The following is a 27,056-nucleotide window of genomic DNA, read 5'->3' as shown; positions in this document are numbered from 1 at the left end:
AGTGGCTCTTAACCTGTACACATTCAACATTCTCGGGTGTTCTGCTTGTTGCTGGCCTTCCAGAATGTAAATCACTTTCAGGAGATCCGTAACCATCTTTGAAGCATTTGTGCCACACCTTTATTTGCACTGCACTCATTGCTGGTGCTCTCCTTGCCCAGTCACCTTTGAATGGGACGGCCACACAGTACACAGGCTCACTCCACAGCGTCTAGCGCCCCCCTGACTAGTGCAGTGGGGGTGTCATTGTTCACTCGTGTGCATTCCAGTCCACTCGCCTTGGCTGCCAGGTTACACCGATGTCGTGCAAACCGTTCTCATTATATATTAACAAGGCTGGATGCTTTCCGGACAGACCTCGTGTATCTGAAAGGTTTAGGGCTAACGGAGCATTTCCCCGCGAGCAATCCGTGAGGACAGCCATCTGGAGAGGCAAAAGGACTTGTTGTGGGAACCTGGCTTCTGCGTAAAGTCATGGCGCAGGGTCGTGAGGTCACGGCTGTCCGTTTGGGGAGAGGATGGCAGTGCTGCGTGGCTCAGTTTCCAGGCCCGGTCTCCCCTTTGGCATAATGAGTGTTGGAGGTCCTGAGATTTTATTTTTCCCTCATGGTATAAAGGATACGAATGAACAGCCAGGCGGGGAGAGAGGCATGGGGCAGCAGGATCTGGGGACAGGGTGTACAGAGCTCCTCATGCCCTCTCTGTGCACCACCTCCTGACACATCAGCGTGTCCACCAACCAGGAAGCGCTCTGTGCCTCACTGCTGCAGAGTTTTTATCGAGGCTCCATTAAATAGGCATGATTGATTAAGTGCCTGGGCATCTGATCGAGCTCACTCTCCAATCCCTGTCCCCTCCACAGAGGTCCGGGGCTGGGGCAGAAAGTTGCAGCTCTCTAATCATGTACTGTACTTGGTTTTTCTGGCAGCCAGCCTTCATCCTAGATAACTTAGAAGTTATCTGAGGGCCCCACCTTCAATCGCCTCATTAGTGTAACGAAGACACTCCTATCACTCAGATAATTCCAGGGGTCTTTGAAGATTTGTGCCAGGAACTGGGGTCAAAGACCAAGTACAGATGCTCCTGGACTTAAAATAGATGGGGTTGCCTCCAGATAGTAACCCTACCGTAAGTTGAAAATATTGTAAATTGAAATGCATTTAATACAGCTAACCCCCACCTAATACGTCATAGCTTAGCCTAGCCCATCTTAAACATGCTCAGAACACACACATTAGCCTACAGCTGGGCAAATCATCGAACACAAAGACTGTTTTATAATAAAGAGTTGGATAGCTCATGTAATTTGTTGGATGCTGTACTGAATGCATGTCACTTTCCCACCATCGTAAAGTCAAAAAATTGTAAGTCAGGGCCCATCTGTACATCTTTTTTATTATACCACAGTTCCTTTCGTGCTCATGCATCTGCAGTAGCTCCACTTCAAGCTGTGGGTTGGGACCGAATCAGCGGCAGTGTGTTCACTCTGGGGCCAACTAAGGCACATCAGCCACCCATGGCCATGCCAGAAGCCCCGGAGAGCAGGAGGAAGCAAGCAGTGCCTATCAAGGCTGAGGCTTGCCCCTGGCACACGATACTGACACCCTCCTCACGTGCCATTGGCCAAAGCAAGTCACACGGTGGAGTCCACAGCCAAGGGCTGGGAAGTGCGTTCTCCCTGTATGGGGAGGGACTGCAAAGTCGCACAACAAAGGGCTATGTTACAGGGAGTGTTGAAAAATCCAGTCTGCCCTTTTGGTCACAATAATTCACATCCCATCCACATGCCAGGTATACTCACCCACCCGAAGACCCCTAAATGTCTGATCTAGTCATGGTTCAAAGTGCATTGTATCCAAATTTAGCTGCTTTTCAGCTAGAGATCCATGAAGCTAGCAAACAAATTATCTCCCCCTATATACCCAACATACAGTGTTGGAAGAGAAACAGGAAAATGGCACTAACCCCACTCATCTGCAGAGAGAGGCACGGGAGGCTCAGGGGGTCACTGGTTCTCAGCGATTCTGAAATCCTGCTGGGGAACATGGCCAGGTCCCCACCCTGCCGTGGGGATTGTGCCTTGATCAGATCCACGTCTGTCCCTGGGTGTGGCACCTCAGTTCACTCTTCTCCTTGGCTCTCAGCCTTCCTTCTCATCATCCTGTGTGGCCTAAAAGGGCGTTGAAGAATATGCCCATTTGGGTGGCTCAGCAGTGTTTTGGCTGCTTCTTGCCTGTAGGAAGTTGAGAGCCCAGAGACCTCTGTACAGATGGACTCAGTAAACCCAGATGGCTGTGCCAACCCTGCAAGTGGTGCCGAGGAGCTGGAGCTGGAGCCATCCCTGATGACTCTTGGCATCTGCCCCCTTGATGGGGCTTCCAGATGCTTCCTAAAGTCAGGACTTACAGCCGGAGACTCTGGGTTTGAGGTTCAGCTCCACCGTTTATGAACTGTGTGGCCCTGACTTAACCTCTCTGAGCCTGTTTTCTCATCTGTGAAATAAGGAGAATTATAGCTTGTACCTCTTGGAATGAAATGAGGTAAAGCATATATGATACCTAGCACGGAGTCTGACACGTGGTAGGCACTTAAATAGAAGAAGCGGTTAATATCACAGAAGGATTATTGTAAACTATAAAATGCTCAGAGTGTTCAAGGCTATAGCTGTGCTGTTATAAGGCAGATCTGAAAACAGGCTGGTGTTCTGTTGAAACTAAGCTTTACAGTGGCTGAAAAAATTCCAAAGATGGTCCCTGTTAACTCCACTTGGCATCCGGAGGCCTCTCCACTAACTGGCTCGCTTTGTCCCCCATAGATCATAAGAAAACAGAAAAGCAAAGGCGAGCAGCAAACGGAAGAAGAGCCGGAGTGGCCACAGCTGCAGAGCTGCGGCGTGAAGGCAGCAGATGAGGGGACCACAGTCCCCCCAGGAGGCCGCGGAGCTTCCGCCACCCTGTGGGTGAGTCCCCGGGCAGTGCTGGCCCTGCCTCCATGCAGATGCCCCCCGCGTGCCGCTCAGAGCTGCTCTCCAGTACAGAGGGGGCGTAAGCGTCTATAGTTGACCGGGCGCCCACCGGCCAGCATGAAGGATCCTAAGGGACAGAGGGAGAGAGATGGAGAGAGAAGGTGAGTGTGAGTGAGAGCAGGAGGGGTGAGAGGAGAGGCAGGAGCTGAGAGAAAGGAAAAGCACAACTGATTATTGATGAATACAGAGATGGGTTTTTACACAGAGACAAATTTAGGAAAGATCAAGATGTCGATGGGCTGCATTTTTTCATTCATTCTGAGAATGGTTGCGCTGAGTCCTGTGAGGGCGGGGATAGCTTAATGAGAGCCAGGTGTATTCTCACAACCTAGGTCATTTGCTTGCTTTATTGAAACTTAAGTGACAGCGACAAAATTGCCACTGCCATTTCAGCCACCAAAATGGTCACATCTGGACATGGTTGGGAAGTCATGATGTGATGCCAGCCTTTTTGTCTGTCACCCTGTGTCACAGAGCTTCATGGCCTCCCTGTGGCCCGAGGGTCTGGGGCTGCTTGCACCTGCAGTAGGGTCCCCAGGTCTATGAAATCCTTCGCTCTTGGCTCACGTCAGCCCTGCAGAGGACTAGCTGAGTGCTGGTAAAGGAGCTCCGTGGGCAGGCTCAGCAGGAAACCAAGGGACTGGCCAGCAGGGCTCTGGTTCTTCAGCCACGGGGGCCCATGGTCGGGGCAGGGCGGCACACGGGTGCAGTTCAGCCCTGCGAAGGCAGACTTGGGCAGGTAAGGCTGGGTGCTTACGCCACTGCCCCAAGGGACCCAATGGCATTCATCCCTATGTGAGCAGACTGAGAAGAGGGTGTGCACAGCTGCACGTGGCAGACTGCAGTTCCAGAAAGGAGCAGCAGCGCCTCACCTGCACGAACTGCCCGTGTCCTCACCAGCCACCGGCTGCACGGGGGTGCTGAATATCTTTATGGCTTTATCAGAGATTAAATTTCATTGATTTACTGGCAGAACCTTCCGTTGTCAACATGCTGTCAGCTTGTTTTACTGCCGCTGTCCCGTGCTCGGCACCAAGGAGAACAAAACTAGTAGAAGACTCGGTCCCTGCCCTCCAAAACTTCGTAATCTGGTTAGCAAGGCGGGAGGGGGGCTACGGCTAAAACTGGTAAAAAGGAGACATCAGCAGACTTCATAATTGGGTTCTCAGTTGTCAGATTGAGACTGGAAATAGATTTGGAATTTGGAGGAGGGAGGGGCCTTTTCTGCAGCAGGGTTGGGGGAAGGATCCCACTGGATGGTCCTTCAAAGAGCCTGTCATTCACACTGGTCTGTAATCAGATCTGCCATTCCCGGGCTCAGGGTACAGGCACAGGTCACCTTGCATTTGGGGACTCTTTCTGAAGTATTTTCTGCACACTCAAACAGTCAAGTTCTGGAGGGCTCCAGGAAGTGGAAATCTGCACAGCACCCCAGACTCGGCCTGGGGCCAAGGGTCAGAGGCAAGAACAGGGAGTGGGGGCTCTGCCTCTGCCACTCCCGGGGTGGGATTTGCCCTTGACTAGCTCTGTGACCTTGAACAACTGTTTAGGACAATCAGACCTGCCCCAAAGGACGGTTCTGAGGATTCCTTGTGCAGTCAGCGGTCTTTACTGAGCTCCTGCTGTGTGCAAGGCTAGGAGCTGCAGAGACAGGGGTTCCGGCAGATACAGCAGACTCCACCATAATCTGAGGGTGGGACACACCAAACATAAGTAAACCAGGAAACACAGGGGTACAAATTCCAGCGATTGTTATCAAGAGGATGGAGGGGAGGGAGAACTGGGGCGGGTGGAAGCGTGGTCGGAGGACAGTCAGGGAAAGCCTTTCCTAGCAGGTGACACGAGCCCGGGCTTGAAGGATGGGAGATTTGGGAGCAGTGGGAGGAAGAGCATTCCTACAGGGGGAAGAGCGTGCGCGGAGGCTCTGGACAGGAAGGAACTGACAAGTTCAAGGGAGAGAATAGCCATCACGTGGCTGGGGAACAGAGACGACGGGGCACAGTGGCTGGTAACCAACTGAGAAGTGGACATAGGCCACTTAGCACCTAGGTTTCATCCCTCAAATGATAGTTACTGTTCTTTCTATTATTACTTTATTTCTACATTTCAAAATCAAGGTCAGGATCATCAAGGTACCTGCTATGAATTATGAGCCGTACTTCCCCGGGTTTTGGTCAGCTGAGCCCCAGGCCCACAGAGCAGCAGCCGTGGGCGTATCACTGTCCCCTGCTCTGATTCACAGGCCCCTGCCCCCACAGCCAGCCCCACCACGGTCCTCACAGGCACCAGCCCCTGCCCTCCCCCACACAGCCAGGTGGCGCCAGCCTGCTTCTCCTCTGTTACCTCGTTTCGCCCACCGGAATGTTTCTGTCCACTCCCTGCGTCTCGGGGCTGTCCTGGTCTTCCTTCACCAGCGGCTGAAAGCTCCTCCCCTGACCTTGTCCTGCTTCCCCTTGTGTTGAAGAGACCTCACTCCCAGAAACAGCCCTTTCCTGATTTTTCCTGTTCACGTCAGCTGGTGGCAGTGCTGCAGAGTAACTAAAGTTCTCGTGCAAACCCGTGAGCAGAGAGGCTTGGAGGGTAAGTGGGCTCGTCACAGGATGCTTAAGTGATGCTGGCAATAATGGAGAGTTGGCCAGACGTCCACAGCAATAACGTCCGACCGGACCTTTTCTTTCTATAAACTATGTGCAGAGGACTTGCACGCATATGTCTTCATTAGAGCCATGTGAGAGCACCCTGCCTTGTCCCCACTTTACAGAGGAGTAAACTGAGGCCTAGCCAGCCCGAGCCACTGGGACTAAGTGGGTGCCAGGACTAGAATGTGGGTCTCCTGGTTCCGAGCGTTTGCTGTGCTCTGCTGTCCCCTGTTCCCTGGGGAAGTTCTGACTATGGAATGCCCGCTTCCGCTCCTGGGTCACTGGGTGTCCTTGTGCGTATGGTTAAAGCTGGAAATGGCGTTCCTCCTGCCTCCTAGAGGCCAGACGCTCTCAGTACGTCATCAGAGATGTGGCACAGTGGCCTCTTGTACCACGAGTCAGGACAAGGGGCACAGCAGGGATTATGGGCAGTAGTGTTCCCCTTTCAACTGCAGGACAGCAGAGGTATCCTACCCACACTCCTCAGCCAACCACTGGCTGAGGGCAGCTTAAAATAAACAACAGTGACCCTTCCCAGGGGAATCTCCTGCCTGGTTCATCAGCCAAGGAAAGAACTCAGTCCGCCTGGGACTCAGGCATGGCCCCGGGCTGTTTTCACTGGAAAAGACATTTAGAGGTACAATCCAGAAGCTCACAGAATTCCCATTTGGTTTGCTAAAACAAATACCTCTTGGGATTCGATTTTCTCATCAGAAAGTCTGTCTTGCCAAATGCCTGCCTCCAGCACAACATAACGAATGGCTGCAGCTTTGACATCAATGTAGAGAGGACTTAAGCATTTCATACCTATTTTTTTCTTGAGGCAAATAGTAGAATATTATTTATTTCTAGATTTTGATATAGAAATAAGGCTTAATGGAAGCCCCTGCCTGGTTCTAAAGTATCTTTTGAATTTCTGATATACAACACTTTGCAAGATATGTCCACCTTCCCCAGGCTTGAATCCACATTTGTGGGAGGGGGTTGGGAGAGAACCATGAGGCTGTAGTTTGGAAAAACCCTGGAAAGGATGCCACTGCACCCTTGGGTGAGCCCCCCTCCTGGCAAGGCACCGTAACCATCCAGATCATGTGTTTGGCAGGGGTACAGGTACCTTACAGAAGGGACAAGATCATCAACTGGCTCCTATTACTGCAACCTTCACCTTTAACTCGGACATTTGATCAGGGAGGTCCCCTCCTATCCCCTCCCTGTGAGTTCACACCATCTCATGGTTTACAATATGTAAACAGCATATTTTTCTCAACAATATCAGGCAAGAAAAAGTGCATGTTTTATCTTCCTCCATCCAGACTTACACTCTCAGGGAGCTGCCCCAAGCAAAACAGCCTGGATTTGGGAATAAAGAGGAATCCATTACGTACCCAACTGGGTCCCTGGCACAGTGTGCCCCTTTGAGAAGCCAATATTATAGCCCCTCCATGCTTGTCAGTGCTTACGTACGCTCTGGATTTTCCACAGCTCAGCATTGGGAGTGTGGTGGGTACCCTGCAGACTCAGGGCCTTGGCTGAATGATGGCAAAATGAGTTGATTTGTGGGGATTTAGTCAAGGCCTGGGCTTGAACCCTTCCCTTCTGGTTCCCAGGATACCTAGGAAGGAAGGAGAATGTAATGATTAAGGTCCCAGCAAAAACAGTGGGACCCACACCCTCATATATGACCATGTTTAGCTCCTGGTTTGGTTTAAAGACAAGCACTGTGATTAGAACTTTTAAAAAACATTTTCTGGATGGAGAGTTTGCACATTACTGAGCCCTTGATGATAAGAATGTTCTTGATTAGTTGGCTCGTGCAGAAAGGCCTGTACCAAGTCCTAGCTGTTCTGGGGACAAAGGCCGGCACACCACCACTGTCTGAGGTGGCGAAATTGCCTTTCTCCTCCGTCCCCATTGGCTGCAGCCATCCATATTTAACAGAGAAACGGGACAAACCGAGGTAACCCACAGACCCCACACTGACCAGCCCAGGAAGGTGAGCCACAGATACCCCAAGAGGGACGATGAGGACAACCTGGACCCTCCTCATGCTCTGACCTCTTTCCCACCCTTTCTCATCCCCTCCTCCTTTTGTCCTTGTCTGTCCTGCTGCCCTCCTCTCCTGCCTTCACACCTCCATTTGGGGTGATTCCCTGTGTCTTGAGCCCCAAAGGCACTGGCCTGACTTCCCTTGTCCAGGGCCCCCGGCCCCTCCCCGCTCCCCAGCACCTTAGCAGGGCAGCACATCTGGTAGGCAAGGGTCGGCTTTCTTAGATGGTCCCTGCAATGTGCCTGGGCATACCACCCACCTGGGTGGGCTGAGCTGCTGCCTCACCCGGCCCTGGTACCCTGTGGTGAAAGAGCCCGTGCTGGGACTGTGGACCAGGATTTCATACCACGGGTCCAGGAATCAGTTCCAGGTCCAAGAGTTAGGACCTGAAAGGGAATGAGCCTGGCCAAAGCCACCATGTGGCACACCTCCAGGAGCCCCCGTTCACATAGAGTGGAGTGCTAGGAGTGCCCTGGGGCTGTGCGGTGTGATGGCCATGGCTCTGGCTGCTGCCGAGGTCCGTGTGGGGAAGGAACAGGAGCAACTGTTGGCCAATGAGCAGGTGCCATGATTGCCCATCACATCATTTCTTTTACTCCTCACTACAACATGGGATGCAGGTATTATTAGACCCATTTTATAGGTGAAGAAACGGAGGCTAAAGCATTAACGTAACTTGCCCAAGGTCACACAGCTAGTGACAGGTGGGGCCAGGTTTTGAATATCTCTTTCCTGCTCCAAAGCCCTTGATCTTGCTTCTTCCTCTATAAAATGAGATCCGTGGGCTCAGTGATCTCCAGGGTCCCTTCCGGCTCAGAAGTTCTGGGGCTGCACTAATACAGTGGCCACAGTGACTATTTAATTAAAATTAAATAAAATTTAAAATCCAGCTCTCTGGTCCCACTGGCCACATTTCAAGTGCTCAGTAGCACCTGTGCCTGGTGGTGACTATGTTAGGGCAGATGTAGAACATTCCCATCGTCCAGAAAGCTGTACTGCATAGCACTGGTTTAGGGGTTTCGATAAAGAAGAAGAAATGGATGGAGGACATAAAGGCAGGAATATGCGTGGATGTCTCGGTTCTCAGGCCGTCAGAGAACGTAACTCGGCCGCCTTCCCCCAGCGGTTCTCACCCCGGGCGTTTATCCGCATCCCTGCCAGAGCCCCACTCCCAGGGTCCTGCCGCAGGGCATCTGCGTGGAGCTCGGGCATCCACATTCCTACCAGAAGCTCCCAGGGGGTACCAACGGGCTGCCAGCCTTAAGGATGACATCTTTATGGTATCTTGAAAAACAGGATCCCGGACCTGTGGCCTCCTGGTAGGGCTTCCTATTTTTCCGTCAGTTGTCCTATGACCTGCTCAGGGAATAACTGTGCAGAAGCCCCAAACCCTGCAGGCCCCACTGCTGGGACTTAACCGTGAAACCCAGACTCGATTCATCCCCAGCCAGGTTTCTCATCTATTCTCTTGAAAGAAAATTCGGTGTGATTGTTCCCTTTTTAATATCCTCTCTCATTGTGTGGCTCTCTGCCAGTAGGGGGGCCAATGCAACCTGCCTTTCAAAGCCTTAAGAGACAATATCTTAAAAGGCACCAGTGCAGGAGTTATAATTCATTTCATGCCTCTTTGGGTGCTTATGTATAAAAAGGCGTCTCGGTAATGATATAGTGATGCTGTTGATAATAGTGATAATGATTATTATCAGTCACCAGGGGCCAGACACTCACTCTGTGCCCAGTGACCAAGATGAATCTCTGTCTGACTTTTCTCTGTTCTGTCCCTGGTCCCTTCCTGCTTTCCTCAGCCTTGTCTCTTTGTGTCTCTGTCATTTCCTCCCTCACATTCGCTCTCTCCTTTGAATGGCCATGGAGCAGAACTAAAGCACTTTTTATCATTGCTATGGTTATGGGATGGAATGTAATGCCTATGCCTGACCCTAAAAACCCAAAGCAAAGCTGTGGTTTATGCATATGACCACTCTTATTGATTTTCCCCCAAATCCTTGATACTAAAAGCATTCTCTCCCTGGTTTATACTCTGGGCTCTTTGAGAGTAAAGACTGGTTTTAAGCCATGGTGGGTACCTCCAGGAGCCTGCCCTGTTGGCAGTGATGATAATCAGAGGAATCGTAGCAACAATCTGTCATTCCGGGAGATGCAGGTAGAACACATTGCAGCTGCTGCCCACCTGGGAGATGCAGCGACTGCAAAGGGAGGTGTAACAGAGGTAACTGGTGATTGCACTGGGTGTTTCACCCAGAGCTTCACGGCCAGCTGGTTCAGGTGGCGAGTCCTGCTGGGTTGGAGCACACTGTTCCCGGGCTTTCAGCAAAGGCTGCAGGCACACACCAGAGAGCATGGAGGAGCATCGACCTGGAGCCAGACAGACCCGACCGAGCTCATCCCTGCCTCTGCCCCTTGACCACTCACGTGTTTTGGGCAAGTTATTGAGCCCTGACTCAGTTTACTCATGTGCGCTCAATCAAACTAAGAGAGTGGACATGTTGCACTGGCTCAGCTGTAGGGCTTAATAAAGGGTCTTACTTTGGCTGTTTATTGAGTGCTTTCTCTGTGCCATGCATGGTACCTGGTGCCCTAACACGAGGAAACAGAGGCTCAGAACAGCTGAAGTTCCCCCGGGATCCCACACAGCAAGAGGAGGAGGAGCTGGCATTGACCCACTACCTAACATATCACCGATTAGTAGATGCCTAAAAAATAAAGGGGCAGGGCCTGTCTGAAGTCTCAAATCCTCAAGTCCGTCTTTGCAAGGCATCGCGGACATGCTAACATTCCTGGCCCCGTGGACTCTCCCACCTGCAGCCTTGTTGCACAGATGTGCAGATGCTGGAACTGAAGCCCTTCCAGATGTTACCAGCCCTGCTTCTTCCATGAACCCTAGACTGGGTAAGACAAGCAGAGGCTGTGGGTGGGAAAGAAAGAGTGGGAATAGAGGATTCAGCCAGGATAATAAGCAAATAATTCTAGTAATCCTGTCACTTCCCAGAGCCATAGAAGTTGAACTAGCTGGGGAGGAAAAGCATTGTTGTGGCGCCACCTGCTGGGCTTGTGTTCATTGCAGTGAATTTGTGGCAAAGCCAAGTGTGGGTCTCAAACCTGTGGCTTTTCCACCCTGGCTGGAGACTGGGACCTGCTGGAGACAGTTTTGGGGGGCCTTTTGTGATAGTCATGCTATAGAGTTTTTTTTTTAGTGTGAAACAATGGTTTGCCTGAAATAGATTGCAAAAGCCTGGCATCCCCAACTGTCTTGTGAAAAACACAGAACCCATCTTCCCCGTTGGGAACAGAGGAGAACTTGGCTTTTATAGGGGATGGGGAAGTATTTTTGTCCCATAAAAATGGACCCCAGTCACCACATGTACACACATAAAATACAGTTTGAGGCACTGCAAAATGAAATATTAAATATTGTTTATTCCTCTTTTTTAAAATTTGTATTCAGTGATTTACAGTGAGAAACTTGTAGATTTTTTTTTTTTTTAAAGACCAGAGCATAGCAAATGGGGTCTGAGGGGCTGCAGCAATACTGCATCTGGCAGCTGGGCTGTCAGCTGTGGAAGGGCTGGAACTGTGTCTCACATCCTATAAACGCAGTCACAAACGTGCGACTGAGGGTCACACGCAAAAGGCCGTCCCTGCATTCATGGAGCTCACGGTCAGTGCACAACTGTAACAGAATGTGGCGGGTCCGTGTGATCACACGGAAGGAGAAGCCTTGCTGAGCCCAGGGCGGGATCGGCGCCAGTGCATGGGGGTTTGCCATAGAAGGATGTTTTCCTTAATTTTTAATAACTTCACTTGCCAGTTGACCACCAACTTCAATCTCTGTCCTCTCTGAAGGCTGCTTATTATCTGTCAAAGATCTAGCAAAATCACAGATGGCTCTCTGAATACCTAACCCTGTGAAAAATCTCAGTTTTTGTCAAGGGGCATCATCAAAACTGTTCTGGACTCTTGGGACAGGGTGAGTGCCTGTTGTGCCCTCAGGATGAAGGAGGTGACACTTGGCTGAAAGCCACTTGCAGTGTGTTAGCTTGGCTCCCCTCCAGGTAAAAGCTTGCTCTCCAGGATGTAAGTGGAGATAATGGTGGGCTTCTTTTTATTTCTTTCTCTTACTCCCCAATTTTATCAAAGAAGTTAGTTTAAAAAAAAAAAAAGGAAAAATTTTAGGCACTTCTGAAAATCCAGCCGTTCACTCCATAGCAAACATTCATTGACTTCCAATTCTGTACCAGTTACTGTGCCAGGGGCTGGGGATGGCACCATTTGCAGGACATTTACTGCCTTCAGTTGCTGCACAGTCTGGTGGGGACCCCAGGCCAGAAAACAGATGTTTGCAATAGAGTAAAGCACAGCACATGCAAACATAGAGAAGCCCGGGACCCGAGCCCAGCTTGGGGAAAGGGGAAGTTAGTGTGTTTCCCACAGGTCATGGCCTGGTTGAACTGAATCCTATCAACACACCAAGTCTTATGGAATTGGTAAGATAGGAAGAGCTCACCGCCGTTGGGCTACGCCATCCTGTGACCACCTCATCGAAAGGCAGGTCTGGTCTGCCCATCTTGCTCTCTTTACTGGATTCAAAGGATGGGAGACAGGTTATGACCCCAGGTACACAGCTCACAGGGTTCCATATTTGTTCTTTAAGCCCGTCTTCTTCTTAGATTGCCCCAAGGTCTTGTGGGGCTTGGGGGCAGGAGTAGAGGTTTCCCACGGCTCTTTCTGGGCCCGAACTGGCCTCCACCAACACTCTGTAACAACGTGTGCCTGACGCCCTGGCCCGGCCTGCTGGGCTTTGATCCTCATCCGTCTCTGTGTCTTTTCTCAAACTGGTTAAGAATCTTTAGGGGGCAAGGCATCTGAGTGCATCATCCTCTCCCCAAACTCCAACTGTAAGGCTTAGTGATGTCACTCAAATATCCTGTGCTAGTTTTTGCTTTCTTTGTTATTCTCTTACACCATTTTTTTTTTTTACTTTTAAATTTCAGAATATTATGGGGATACAAACATTTTGGTTACCTATATTGACTTTGCACCACCCAACCCAGAGCTACAAGCGTGCCCATCCCCCAGACATTGCGCTCTGCACCCAATAATTGTGAATTTACCCATCCCCTCCACCCGCCTCCCTAGAAGAAAATGTTGGGAAAACTCTTACACCATTTTTTTGAGGTACCATTTATCTTACAGTTTACTGTGAGTGTAGGGCAAGGTTAAGTATCCACATCTCTCAGGTCAGGCGCAGTGGCTCACACCTGTAATCCTAACACTCTGGGAGGCTGAGGCAGGAGGATCGCTTGAGCTCAGAAGTTCAAGACCAGCCTGAGCAAAAGTGAGACCCTGTCTCTACTAAAAATAGAAAAATTAGCCAGGCATCGTGGTGTACATCTGTAGTCCCAGCTACTCAGAGGCTGAGGCAAGAGGATCTCTTGAGCCCAGGAGTTTGAGGTTGCTGTGAGCTAGGCTGACACCATGGCACTCTACTCAGGGCAACGAGATGAGACTGTATCTCAAAAACAAAAAAAGTATCAACATCTCTCAAAGAATTAAGTTACTTGGCTTAGGTGTTGTAGCAGAGCTGGTATTGAGTCCGGCCCCAAAGCACTCCACGGCCCTGCCCAAGCTTTCCCTCCAAGAGAGCTCTCCCTTGTCCCCTAGCCCAAGCAGCTGTGGTAGGAGAGAAAGGAGGTTGATGAGGGAGCACATTTCCCGCTGGATGGAAGGGAGTGGGGCTGCTGGCATCAGTGGCCGCCAGCAGGTGAGGCAGACTGGGTAGGGGCCTGAGTTATGGGTCAGTACTTTGTTGCTACTGTAGTCATAGATGCTCTCAGTGGCTTTGTGAACATGCCTTTTGCTTCCTCTTTATCAGCACAAAAAGAGCAAAATAAATAACTAATAAAACGTAACTCCTTCATTAAATAACAAAGGAAAAAATTGGTATATTTCTCTTTGATATTCTCTGTATATAACTGAGCTTCAGAATACAATATATATAATACAATTCAAATAAATATGTTTCCTATCATTCATGTGAATACCCACTTCTACCGCCTTTCCTCAGATTAGAGTTGGTTTTCCTTCCTTTAATTCAAGGGCTAAATGGGACTATGTTGTACTAGTCCTGGGCTTGTGGCCCAACCATGCTTTTCTCACTTCTCTGTTACAACATATACATGGTGCTGTAACTTTGTATTTACACTACTGGAACTCTGTAGACTCTGCGATCTTTGAGGGAAGATGCTTTCATTTTCGCGTGTCCCAGAGCAAGCAGCTCATCATGCACAGTCAGCTCTAGCAAACACTGGCTGGGAGAACGGCTGGATGAGAAGGAGCCCTGGGAGCACTGGCCCCGGAGGGTGGGCCTGGCAATGTGCAGTGGAATAAACAAGGAGCCATTTGTACTAGTACGTGGCTTTACGTACTGATTTGCAGCTTTGAAGGTTCACGAGAGAAGGGTCGTTACTGTTCAACGCATTTCCTTGAGCTGTGCGGCGTCTGCCCCAGACGCTGACAGCTCCTCCCAGGGGCTGCGCCGTGCCAGCTGACCCTCCTCCCCCTCTCTCCACAGCGGTCCCGGTCTGAGTTCTCCATCACCAGAGAAGATGCCCTGAAGACCTCTTCGCTGGGGCCAGCGTCAAGGCCACCGAGGGACCAGGGCCAGCGCCCGAGGGAGGAGTCTGCTCTGCCCGGCTGGAAGAGCGTGGACAGGCTGGACGAAACAAGTAACTCTTTTAAGCAGCCTCTGTGGGTCCGTGGGTTTCCAAAGTGCCGTTTGGAGGCTCCTCAGCTGTGGCGTGGCCGCTCGGCTCTTCCCCACCCCCGTGAGTCTGAGCTGGCGTGTGCCCATTTGGGGCAGCTGGGCCACGTCCCGAGGCCACCAGCCCAGCACACAGTGTATACTGTGGTTGAGTTTTCCGCCCAGGCAGTTTGCCCAGTTGCTGGGGCACAGCGAAGGCCCTTGCGGCGTCACCTGTATCCCGAGCTCTGTGCGGGGCCCCGTGGGCCGGGGAGGGCTCCGGGCAAGCGTGCGGAGATCACCCTGCCGCACACCCGCTTCGGCTGCCCTCTCTGTGTGACCGGGAGAGTGAGTCTTGGGTAGGCCAGGGGCACAAAACCAGCCTCTCGGCGCGTTTCAGCTTTCAAAGGGACTCGGGTCCCAGAATCAGTCTGGTCTTAAGGGTATCCTTTCTGAAACTGGATGTATCAGGGTAACACTCGCTGCTGCAGCAGTAAATCAAACATTCAAGAGGCTTGACACAACAGTTCCTTTGTCACCTTACAGCAATGCAGTGCAAGTGTCCCTGGCCCGTGGGAGGCCCCACGGGGCTCTGTTGTTCCCTAGGTCTGGGCCTGCTGCCGCCCTGCCCGTGTTCAGCCAGCAGATGGGAGAAGAGAGAAGGGACAAGGCAGGGTGCCTGCCCCCCAACCACCTCAGTGGGGAAGGGCACACGGCACCCACTCCCATCCTGTGGGCAGGGACTCATCACGTCCCCTCCCCCACCACAGAGGGGCCTGGGAAATACCGTCCTGGCTGAGCAGACACGTCCCAGTAACAAGGCTCAGCCACGAAAGGGCCTTTGATGGGCACTCGTCTACCCCTGCCACCCCTGAGGATGGCATTGCTGGTCACTTGTGCCTCTGCCCCTCCTGCATCCTTCTAGAATGTCCTGCCTCTACATGGGGCAACTGAACTCTTCAGAGACTCTTTAACATCCGCGACACATCCTTTATAAAGCTGTTGAGTCCTGTAATCCCTCAAAATGAAGAGGCTCAAATTAGCTGAGTGACTCTCCTAAAGTCGCACCCCAGAGGGCTGTGAGATGCTTGGACCCCCACAGGTGATGGCTGAGGGCCATGAAGCCCCAGTGCTCTGGGGTCTCTCGGACCACACAACTACCAGAGTAAAGGTGCCCCCGCCCCGGCACAGGTCCGTTTCTGTCCTCATCTAGATACACACGCTGGATAGTGAAGCCAGGCATGTTTGTCCTCACGTGGAGAAACCATTAACAGTACTCTCATCCCATGTTATTTGTCAGATCTAGACCCCTTTTCTGAATAATGTCAAAAAAAGATTAACAGCAAAATTGCCATCCTAGAAATAAGCTTTTGAAGATTGTGCTATCATGTCTACTCTAAAAGGGAAAAGACTTAACCAAGAGCTATATAAATAAAGTCCATTGTTATGATAATGCAAAGAATCAGAAAACATTAAATATTTTTTAATTGTCATTCCAAAGATTTTCCAAAAGTGATCATTTCTGTTAACCTTTCAGTACCTATCAGTAGAAACTACAGAATCACGACATCACAGAGATTCTGTAGCACACGATATTTTCTTTATTTATGGATATGGCTTTTGTGAGGTTTTTTAAGTGCATTTTTCCTATCTAGATATGCCTTTGCCCCACCTATCCAGCATATTCATATTCATTCATTCATTCATATTCTCTCTCTTTCTCCCTCCCCTTCTCTCTCTCTCTCTCTTTTTCTCTCTCTTTCTCTGAATTGTAAATCCCACAGAGAAGGGACTCTTAGATTCCACAGAGCATATGAGAATATCACATAATGGATCTTCAATAAATAATAATATTTAGCTTTTAAAAATCACTCTACAGCATACAGAGTCCATATGCAGGCACTATTTTATTTATTCCTCCTACAGCGTTGCTAAGCATTGTCATTATCCTGTTTGGCAGATGAGAACATTAATGGGCAGTGAAGTTAAGTGACTTGTTCAAGACCCCAAGACCTCAGCTAATGTGACCAGTGTTGGTCCTCAAATCCAAACATCGTGATTCCAATTTGCAGGCTTTTTAAACTACTGCATGATAATAAGTGTCTCTCCACCATAAAAACAAACAAAAGCCAGCATTTCAAAATTCAGACTTATAAAGCGATAAATTTGTAGACTCTTATAATAACTTCTGTGAGATGCTATTTCACAAAATAGTTCCCCAGTGGATTATGAGCATTCCTAATAAATTTGCAAGGGAATTTGGCTTTCAAACATATTTTTACATATAATTTTCTGTAAAATTGGGCACCTATATGTAATTTATCAATTCTATATAAAAATAAAACTTAGTGCAGCTGCATTAAACACAAACAAGATTTCATACTCTCCTCAAAAATCCATGCACATCCCAGGATGTAGAATTAAAACAAATAAAAGTACCTCAGTAGAAAACTTATGGTTTTTCTGAGGAATGCTCAGCCCTTGATATGCTAATATAATCCATGCCAATCCCCAGAGGTGTTTGAGGGATGTCTGATGTGTTTAGCAGGAAGAAAGTTGTTCCCAGAGGCATTGTTCAGTCTCAGTAGAGCAGAAATGTAGAACAGAGGAGTCCGGAGGTGGAGGTCATCTTACATGGCTGCTGTCCCCTGGGCTGTTTTTGGCAGTTGTGTTTATGCCTCAGGAGAAGGGCTGGCCCAGGAGCCGTTAGGGCATAGTCAGCCTCAGCCTTGCTTGGGCAAACGACAGCCACTCCACCATCAGTCTTGACAGTGCATATGGCAGCTGATGGATTTCCCCAAAATACATGTTCACATGATAGACCTTGATTGAGCATCTATTGTATATATAGCTTGTGTTCAGTGTTCGGGAAATAAAGATGAGGGGGTTGCCACCGTTCTGGAGTTGCTCACTGAGAATTGTCTGTACGATGGTGAAAGAGCAGGAGTTTGGAGGGAGGAGGGGTTGGGGGAGCAGGCCCCCAGAGAAGTGCCCCTGGTGGACTGCAAGAAAGTGGCGTTGGAGCCCAGGTAGTGCTCTGAGCAGTTCTGATGATGCAGCTTGACAACCAACAAGGTTTTCACAGGGTTGGGTACTCAGGGAGCCATCTGTTTTTGCTAAGAAGGATGGAGGATTTTTGCTGAGATAAAAGTTGGCCAACTTCTAGCTTCCCCAGAGGCACGTGGCAACCCAGGGTTGTCAAAGGCAGGGGAAGAGAGGAACTGGCAAGGGACTGAATCCTGTCCTGCCATGTAGTGGGTGTTGAAGTCCAGGGACCATATTTACAACATGGTCAACCCTGGAGCCAGGCATCAAGTGGGATTATCAGGGGATTCCCGACTTTAGCTTCCTCCCATGCCCCAGGAGAAGCTGTAGAGAGCAGGGCTCATTGACAGCTGCACACCAAGGGCCCAGCCTTGCCCCTGCAGCCTGTTGGTGCCTGTGTTCATCAATAAGTCATCTGTGTGTGCCCGGGATGGGGCTTAGAGCTGGCCAGGGGCTGGGGGTACCGCAACCAGGAAGCCACAGCTCTATTCTCAAGGCGCTCACGGTCAGGGCTGGGTGCCGGATAGACACCCAAGAAAATAGACTGTAATACAGTTTAAGTGTAAAAAATAAATAAATAAAGGCTTTTTTGCAAACCTCAGAGCACAGAATAGCCAGCTCCTCGAGTAAGGAGGGCCAAGAACGTGCCACTAAGGAGCGATGTGTGCGTTGAGTCCCAGGAGATGGTCCAGAGAGCAAACTTAGTATCTAAGTGTAAGGCCTGAAGGACCTTTCCCTTCTTCAGCGTGAACGCTCCACGGCTGGGCACTGAGCCTGCTCTGCATCTTGCACTTGTGGGTGTCTTTGTTTGACTTCTGCAAGAAGCAGACCTTAATATGAGAGGGCCTGTAGTTTATTTGGGCCTGTAGTTTATTTGGGAGTGAGCCCAGAAAACACACAGGGAGGGAAGGGGACATTAGACGAGGAAGGAAAGGTAGGCAATAAATGTCTTGCTACCAAGCAGGTTCCCACTGTAGTGACTGGAGCTTGTCCCTGCTAGAGACTCTGGGAGCCAGGATAGAAGATGCACCTGCTGGGCAGGTGAACTGGGTACTTAGCCACCGGCTCCCCAGGCATTGGCAGAGAGCTGCTCCCAAAAGGAGGTGTTTCCTGGGCATTTCCACGCTGCTCCTGGGGCAGGCGACACAGGCTCTAGCAGCCAGAGCAGCCTCAAGCAAAGACCTGCAAGTGCAGGCAGTTAGAAGCCAGCTCATGTGTGTTGAAATGGCATAGGCCGAGGTTTCGGGTGGGACACCCATGGGGAAAATCAATATTGCCACTCACTGGCCACGAATAGCTTCCCTGAGAGCCTGAACGTTCCTGAGAAACCCGTACCGCCTGACGGACGGCCTCGGGACACAGCACTGGGAAAACGCCAGCAAAATAAAAATACTTTTCTCAGAAGACCTGCTGCTACCACCAGCACAAGTAGAGCCCATAGACCATAAATGGTAATAAACACTCTGGTTAGCCTCTCCTGAATGTTTATATAGTCCATGAAAATAGTGTTGCTGCATAGATATTAATGTCATACTGAATAGTGACTATATATAAGGCATATATATCTGTTTTCCATATGTATATATATGGAATATATGGGAGCTGATCCATAATCAGGTGCTAAGTACTAATAACTATAATCCAGCTTAACAAATGTAAGGTAAAATAGCCGAGAGCCCTCGATGTAGCAGACACCATGATCAGTGCTTTACATATGTTATCTCATGATAATCTAAATGACAGCCAAGGTGGGTCCCACTGACCCCAGGGCCAGGCCAGGAAATAGGCCCAGCGGTGCTCTCTGACCAAGGTCACCTGCTAGGAAACTTAGTAATGGAGGACGAGCTCTGGATCTGCTTGAATCAAAAGTTCTTGTTCTTTGTCCTGCACTAAAGCGGCCTCATCCATTTATGGGCACAGGGAAAGGAGCCGTCAAGAACCCATCTGCTCTGAGCGGGCTTGGGTGCCAGACTTCATGAGCATCCCCTCATGCAGGCCTCACCACAGCCCCACGAGGCGTTAGCTCTGCCCTTTTCACCAGCGAGGGACCCAAGGACCAGGGAATCTCAGGCTGTTGAGCAGCTGCGTGGGGTGTCCCCCCGGGGCCCTCTGACTTGGGACCACTTGTCTTTCCATCGCACAAGCTGGCTCTGGGACAGAGCAGGCTCATTTGCTCCTGAGGAGGAAGAGATGACTGAGATCCAGGCCCTGCCGCAGGGGCCCTGTCACCTGGAGGATGGCTCAGTGTGTGCACAAACAGGGAACAGAGGGAGGACCGTGGCGTGAGTCGCTGGGCCATCACACCAGGCGGGCTCAGAAAGAAGGTGCCCCGAGGCCAAGAAGGACACACTCCAGAGAAACCGGGGCAATGGGGATGAGGTGTGGGAGGACCACTGGGGCTTCACCACATAGAGATGATGGAGAGGGATGCTGGAGGCAGGAGCAGCAGGAGACAGGCAGGGCTCATGGCCTCAGGCTTCCAGGAGCCCACTGCTGGGGCCCAGCGTCATCGGGCAGAGGAAGCCCCACTTCCTGACTCTCAACGAGAGGGAACTCAATGTCCTGCCAGTGCGAGCTGCAGTGAGGCATGTGGGGTGGAACTGGGTCCCTGAGATGAAAACGTGTTCCGCCAATATCTGAAGTCCCCTAAGGCTGTGGTTCTGAAACAGGCCTAGCAAGGATAATGTTCTGCAAACAACACTGTGCAATACCGATAACTTTCATTTCATTATATGGAGCAATAGCAGTTCAGTTGATAGAAAACCTGTGTGTTCTAAGGAGCCTGAAGTAGGAGGTCCTACCGCAGCAGAGCTCTGGTCCCTGTAGGCCTCAAGCCTAGAAGCTGGCATCCAAACACAGGTTGGGGAATGGTCCCTCCAGAGCCCTGGGGCCTACATCACCCACCCCCAGAGAGCCCTGCAAGGGTCCTGGTAAAAAAACAACTCCTGCTGGCAGCTGCTGTGTCCAAGGCCACCGGTACCCACACCTGAAGGAGCACCATGTCATATTACTCCCCACTCCCCACACACAGGGACAGAAAACACTTTCCTGTTTGCCTTCAACAAAAACAAAACAACTTTTACCTCCCCCTGGCGTGCAGGTCAACCACTGGGGCCCAGCCAGCAATCATCCCAGGTGCTCGGGACAGACCTGAGCCCGGTTCAGACGAGTCCAGACCAGAGCCACAGACCAAGCGCCACTCCAACCTGCCCTTGCACGGTGCTTTCCCGCTGGCCAAGGGCTCCCGTGGCGCAGTCTGTAACCCAGAGCTGCCTTGGAGTAGGGCAGGGGATGCACCCCATCCCAGCTCGACCGGTTAGCAGCTCTGTGACCTTTGACAAGTTACTTAACTTCTCTCTTTGTTTCTTCATCTGTAAAATGAGATTGGAAATGCCAACCTGTTTTGGCCTCATGCCCTTTCCAGAAAGAGGCATGTGTCTCGCGTTAAAAATAGACTCACATGCCTATCTCAGGAGGCTGTGCGTGGGATCTGTAGAAGTGCCGAGGGCAGATGTGTTACCCTGTGAGGTAGGCCAGGGCAGGTGGTAGAATTATTTCCCATCAGTGAGGGGGAACTGAGAATCCAAGAGACAAAACCATGGCCCAGGGTCAAAGAGCCAGAAGCCGGGACTGCCAGCTACAGCCCTCTCCCCTCCCTTTCCAAGCCAGCCTAGGGCAGGGGAGCGAGGTGACGTCTACCCAGATAGACGTGAAATAGGAACCAGATCTTTGAGTTTCTCTCCATCTGTGCAATACTGGGGCCCTGTGAGGCTTCAAGGGACTCCCGGAGACCTTGCAGCTCTGCCCGCGGTTACGTGCACCCTCCACGGCACCCCCACGAGCCAGCCACGGGGAGGTGATCGTTGGCGGCCTCCCCTTGCTCTAAGGTGGTAACAGCCCCTCTCTGGTTTCTCTCTCTCGTCCCACCCGCAGACCTGGCCCCAGTTTTGCAGAGCCCCGACGGGAACTGGGTGGCCCTGAAGGATGGCGCTCCACCCCCCACCCGCCTGCTGGCCAAACCTAAGAGTGGGACGTTCCAGGCCCTGGAGGTGGCCTCCAGCGTGGCGTCCGCCTATGACGAGATGGGCTCCGACAGCGAGGAAGACTTTGACTGGAGTGAGGCCTTGAGCAAGCTGCGCCCGAGGTCCCGGGACCCGCCCAGGAACCCGCAGCCTCAGCCCACGCAGGCCCAGGGCTCTGATCAAGGCCTCTCAGCCGCGACCCCCCTCCTCTGGGCTCTCTCCCAACCCCGAGGCCATGTGCTCTGACTCGGAGACCTCCTCGGGGGGCTCTTCCCGGGAGGCCGGGCGCCGGGCCAGACTGTGCTGGCTGCAGAGGAAGGCCCCCAGGAACCCTGCAGCGGAGGAGATGCGCATACAGGGAGAGCTGGACGTGAACTTCAACCCCCAGGTGGCCAGCGGAGAGACCTCAGACAGCAGCGAGCCAGAGGAGGCCCTCCACGCCGCGGACCGCCGGGCCAGGAGGTGGAGAAGGGCCCGAGTGGGCTCAGAGGAGCCAAGCAAGGAACCAGCTCCCCCCAGCGCCCCTCAGGACCAGGACAGACATCAGGTAACAGAGCTGCATGCGTGCGGACGTGTATACACCTTTAAAGTAGGGTGCCCTCCCCCCAAGGACGAGTGGCATAAACAGTCCTGGGTTTCTCATCTTGGTTTTGCTACAAAGTAGCTGAGTGACAGATCACATCAAGTGTCGGGGGCTCCACGTCCTCCTCTTTGGAGAGGATAGCTTAGAATTCAAAGTGTGGTTTGCAAAGTGTGTCCCCCAGACCAGCAGCCTCAGTACCACTAGGGGACTCACTAGAAATGCAGATTCTCAGGCCCCGCCCCAGACCTGCCGAATCAGAAACTCTGAGGATGGGCCCCACCCGTGTGTGTTATGACAAGCCCTCCTGGTGATTCTACCATGCACTGAAGTTTAAGGGCCCGCTGGGTTAGGGTTAAGGGTGAAGGATCTAGAGTCAGACTGCCTAGGTTCAAATCCAACTGTGTGACCTTGGGCAAGACGTCTCTCTCATTCTCAGTTTCCTTGTCTGTAAAATGAAGATAATGTTAGAACCCACCTCAAAGGATGGTTGTGACAAGTGAATGAGATAATGTCATAAAGAGCTAAGCTCTGTCCTAGCTACAGCACAAGGGCTCAGTAAGCATTATTTCAATATAGTAACTCAGGGCACAGTTTGCTAACATTCTGTGATTCTTTGTCCAAATCACACCCCTCCTCGGGATCCTCAGAGGCTCTGCCCAGATGGTTTAGTTCATGAACCCCCTTTGAAAATGTGATTAAAGCTAGGAACTCTCTCCCTAGAAAAATGCACTTGTACGTACACAGACACGCACGCCATTTTGCTTATAATTTCAGATAGTTCATGGATTCACGACAGATTAACCTTATATTCTCCACCTCCACCCTGCTCATTCCCATCCCCATGCCTTTGACCGTGTGGTGCCCTAGCCCTCGCCCCTTCAGGTGACGCCCTGCACATCATTGTGGACCCAATATCAAACCTTGTGGAGCCCACTCTGGGCTCCCCATAGAAGTATTTTCTAAACTCAGAAGTGACACATGTGGCCTGGAAAGTTTAAAGGACCTCATATAAGCAGTGGATTGCAATATTTGAAACTGAGAATCTTATGGAAAATCTAGTCATATTGCCACTGCCTTTAGTAGGCATATAGTCATGATTGCATTACCATGAACGTGACTTGTTATGCTCCTGGAGAAACCACACCCACTCCCTACATGTGATTGCAGCTCCCACAGTACCTAGCTACCATATCCTGCACTCCTGGTTTGGGTTCCCCCAAAAGCAGGCCGAGTCAAGGAATTGGATCTAGGCAGTTTGTGTGGGAGGAGATCCCAGGAACTCCAGGGAGAGACAGGGAAGTGAGAAAGGCCAATTGAGGTAGGCCATAGACACCAGGGCTCAGTCCCACCAGGACCCTCTGACAAGCTCAGAATTCTCCCGCCAGAGTACAGGGATCATTATCCATGGTTTCCCGTCTCCCAGTGGTTGAGTGTTGTCCTCACCTAGGTTGGGCCTCACTTCCATGCACAGCCATGTTTGCTTAGGCGATGCCTAAGAAATCCCTGAGGTGGAGAAGAAGAGAGACCTAGGTTTGCGACGGGAAACTATCAGTGGGCCAGAAACTGTCACCCACGGCTGTGGGCAACTCACTCAGGTCCAGGGATACAGGCTGGGACGTCACCAGTGCCTGCCACAAGAATGCCTCAGCCAGATTCCTGGTCCTGAGGCCACCATGAAGTTAGGGCTCAGAGGTCCTCACGTCCTGCCTGACCTGCTAATATATTGCCTAGAAAAAGTCTTTTATTTAGTCCAAGCTCTCATTTTCTCCACTGTAAAACAGATCATTAAAAGTCTGCCTCATGGGGTTGTTATGATCATAGAATCAATATGAAAATTCTGGTTCAACTGTGAGTCATCATTACCTAGCTCCAGTGGAGACTGTCGTCCAGAGACTTTGGGTGACTTGTCTCAAGGGATATTGAGGGTGGTCTGCGTGCTTAACTTGCAGGTATAAAATGCCACATCTCCACATCAGCTAGGTCCCTTAAGATTTCTGTGTGTTCTGAAGTGACTTGAAAGTTGTCTTCTGGTGTTAAACTTTGCAAGGCATTGACAGGGAGAAGGCACAGACCAGCAGAAAGGCCCTGGGACCAGGGCTACCTCTGCCATCCTGGGAGCCACCTAGAGCAAGTGGCAGTGTCTTCTCCTCCCCACTAGGTGGGGATGGTGCTACGCTTCCAGAGACACCAAAACCCGGGCCCTTCGCATCCTCCCTTCGATTTGGTTTACTAGGGCGGTTATCGTCTCCCAAAAAATAAAGAAAATAAAATTATATATTTAAATTATTAACTTTTAAGTTATATAAATAAATGATATAAAACAAATGGATATAATATAATATTAAAAATATTACAACATACAGATGCCGTCCCCCTTGACCACAATCCTAAATCCTTGTCATCTCCCTACAAATGACTACAAGTGGATTTGGTGGGAATCCAGGCAGATCTTTAAGCACTCGTGTATATAAAGTACGTTTGGAAATATAGTTCAGTAAATGTATCTTTGTTTTAGCAAAATTGGCATCCAGCTTTCCGTATTCGTCCACCACTTTCTCCTAATAGTAAGTGATAGTGGTGTCAGTGCACCCAGATCTATGCATTCTACCTACAAAAGATTACATCAAGATGGCGTCCCATGGCGGGAGCATAGGGGTGGGAGCAGTCCATCCAGGGTGCAGGCAATAAGGGGTGCGTTGCCTGTAGAGAATTTTAAAATAAATCCATTACGAGGCAGTCTTTTATTATCACCGTGCACCATGCCCAGACAATTCTAAGCAATACTCGTGATAACATACGCTTCCCCACTGGGTCAGGTGGCTTCCAGCACCTGCCCCCTGAACCCCTTGGTTCACCACTGTTCCATAAGGATGAATATTTTAAAACTTATTCAGTGTTTTGATATTATAAACAATACCACAGAGAATATCATTGTGCAAATCTCTTTCTGCAAGTACAAGAAGTGGAATTGCTAATTTGAAGAGTGTATGGATCTTTAATTATAAAGTAGACTTGCCAAATTAAGCTCTCAAAACTTCATAGCAATTTACATAGCCACAACAGTGTATGAGTATGTTCTCTCATGTTGTCAACAATAGTGTTGTCAGTCTGTTAAATTTTTGCCAATTTTATGTGAGAAAAAAAATTCATTTTAGTTAACATTTTTGTAATTACTACTTAGATTGAGCATTTTTTTCCTGTGTTTAAGGCTGTTTGCATTTTTCTTCTGTGAAAGCCACATTTATATTTTTCATCTATTATTTTATTGGACTACTTGTCTTTTTCTTACCGATTTTTAGGAATTAGTTTTATTTTATAATTATAGATTTTAGTTCTTTGATGGTTAAACATGAAAATACTCTCTACTTGTCTCTCATTTTGCCTTAACTTTAAGTATATTTTACATACAAAAATGTTTGTTGAGGCCAAGCGCGGTGGCTCATGCCTATAATCCTAGCACTCTGGGAGGCCAAGGCGGGTGAATTTCTCGAGGTCAGGAGTTCGAGACCAGCCTGAGCAAGAGTGAGACCCTGTCTCTACTAAAAATAGAAAGAAATTATCTGGCCAACTAAAACATATAGAGAAAAAAAAAAATTAGCCAGGCATGGTGGCGCATGCCTGTAGTCCCAGCTACTCAGGAGGCTGAGGCAGTAGGATCGCTTAAACCCAGGAGGTTGAGGTTGCTGTGAGCTAGGCTGACACCATGGCACTCACTCTAGCCAGGGCAACAAAGCGACACTCTGTCTCCAAAAAAAAAAAAAAATGTTTGTTAATAATTTATCAACTATTTTGGTTATTTATTATTCATCAATATTTCCCTTATTATTTTTATATATTGTGTCTTGTTTAAGAAGGCCTTAAGTCCCCAAGGTTATAAGAATTTTTTCCAATTTTTTCTAATGCTTTGTAGTTTTGTAATTTCCATTTAGTCCTTTAATTCATCTGTATTTTACTTTTCTGGAAGATATGAAGTAAGAGCTAACTTTCTTTTTTTCAAAGTAAGCATTTGTTACCAAATCATTATTAAACAATGCATCATTTATCTGCTGGTTTCAGATCCCCCTTTAATATACGTTAACCTTCTTTTATATTCATGAGCCTGTTTTTTTACTTTCTATTTTGTTCCATTGATCTAAAAGTTCCATTTATAGTAGTATAAATACTACTTTATTTTAATTATAATAACTTTGTAATATATGTTGGTATCTTGGTAGGTGGTCTTCCCTTCACTGTTGGTTTTGTTGATGATGTTACCATTTTCTGAAAGTGTCTTGACTTTTCTCAGTCCTTTACTCAGATGATTTTTAAAATATGCTATTGAAGTTACAAAAAAAAACTATTCAAGTTTTGATTGAAATTGCACAAAATATATGTGCCTACTTGAGAATAATTTATATGTTTATAATACTGAGCTTTCCCATCCAAGAATGTGGTAGTTATTGCCACTTATTTATTTTCAATGAAGTTTTATAGATTTTTTTCAAAGCTCTTATACTTTTCTTGTCAAGTGATTTTTAATTACCTTATGCATTGTGTTGATATTGTAAATGAGATCTTTTTTATTTATTATACATTCTAATTGGTTTTTGCTGGTGTATAGAGCACTACTGATGTTATGTTTATAGTTTATAACAGTACCCTAATGGGTTCTCTTCTTAGTTCTACTTTTTCAGGTGATCCTCTTAGCTATTCCAGGTGGATAATCATATTGTCTACAAGTAATGACATTTTTATCTTTTCCTTCCCACTATTTATACTTATTTCTCTTTCTTGTCTTATTGCATTGGTGACAGCCTGTACTACACTGTAGAATAGTAATGACATCTGCATCATCTCTTTGTCTTGCTGCTATCCTTAGTGACTTGCCTCCAGTGTTTCACTGTTAAGTATGATGTTTGCTCTCAGTTTAGTAGATATTATCAAAATAAGAAAGCATCT

The 27,056-nt window shown here is 49.3% G+C and overlaps 1 protein-coding gene across 1 annotated transcript in view; it reads left to right on the top strand.

The window, feature by feature from the left end:
- LOC123623600 (myosin VIIA and Rab interacting protein) overlaps positions 1–27,056 on the top strand; it is a 255,538-nt gene that overhangs the window by 171,279 nt on the left and 57,203 nt on the right. The window contains 4 exon segments of the mRNA XM_045530922.1: positions 2,816–2,959; positions 14,301–14,454; positions 21,447–21,736; positions 21,738–22,082. Of these exon segments, the coding sequence (XP_045386878.1) occupies positions 2,816–2,959; positions 14,301–14,454; positions 21,447–21,736; positions 21,738–22,082 (933 nt within the window).

This window comes from Lemur catta, chromosome 18 (genome assembly GCF_020740605.2).
Source record: "Lemur catta isolate mLemCat1 chromosome 18, mLemCat1.pri, whole genome shotgun sequence".
NCBI lineage: Eukaryota > Metazoa > Chordata > Mammalia > Primates > Lemuridae > Lemur > Lemur catta.
This window is presented reverse-complemented; position numbering and strand designations above follow the sequence as displayed.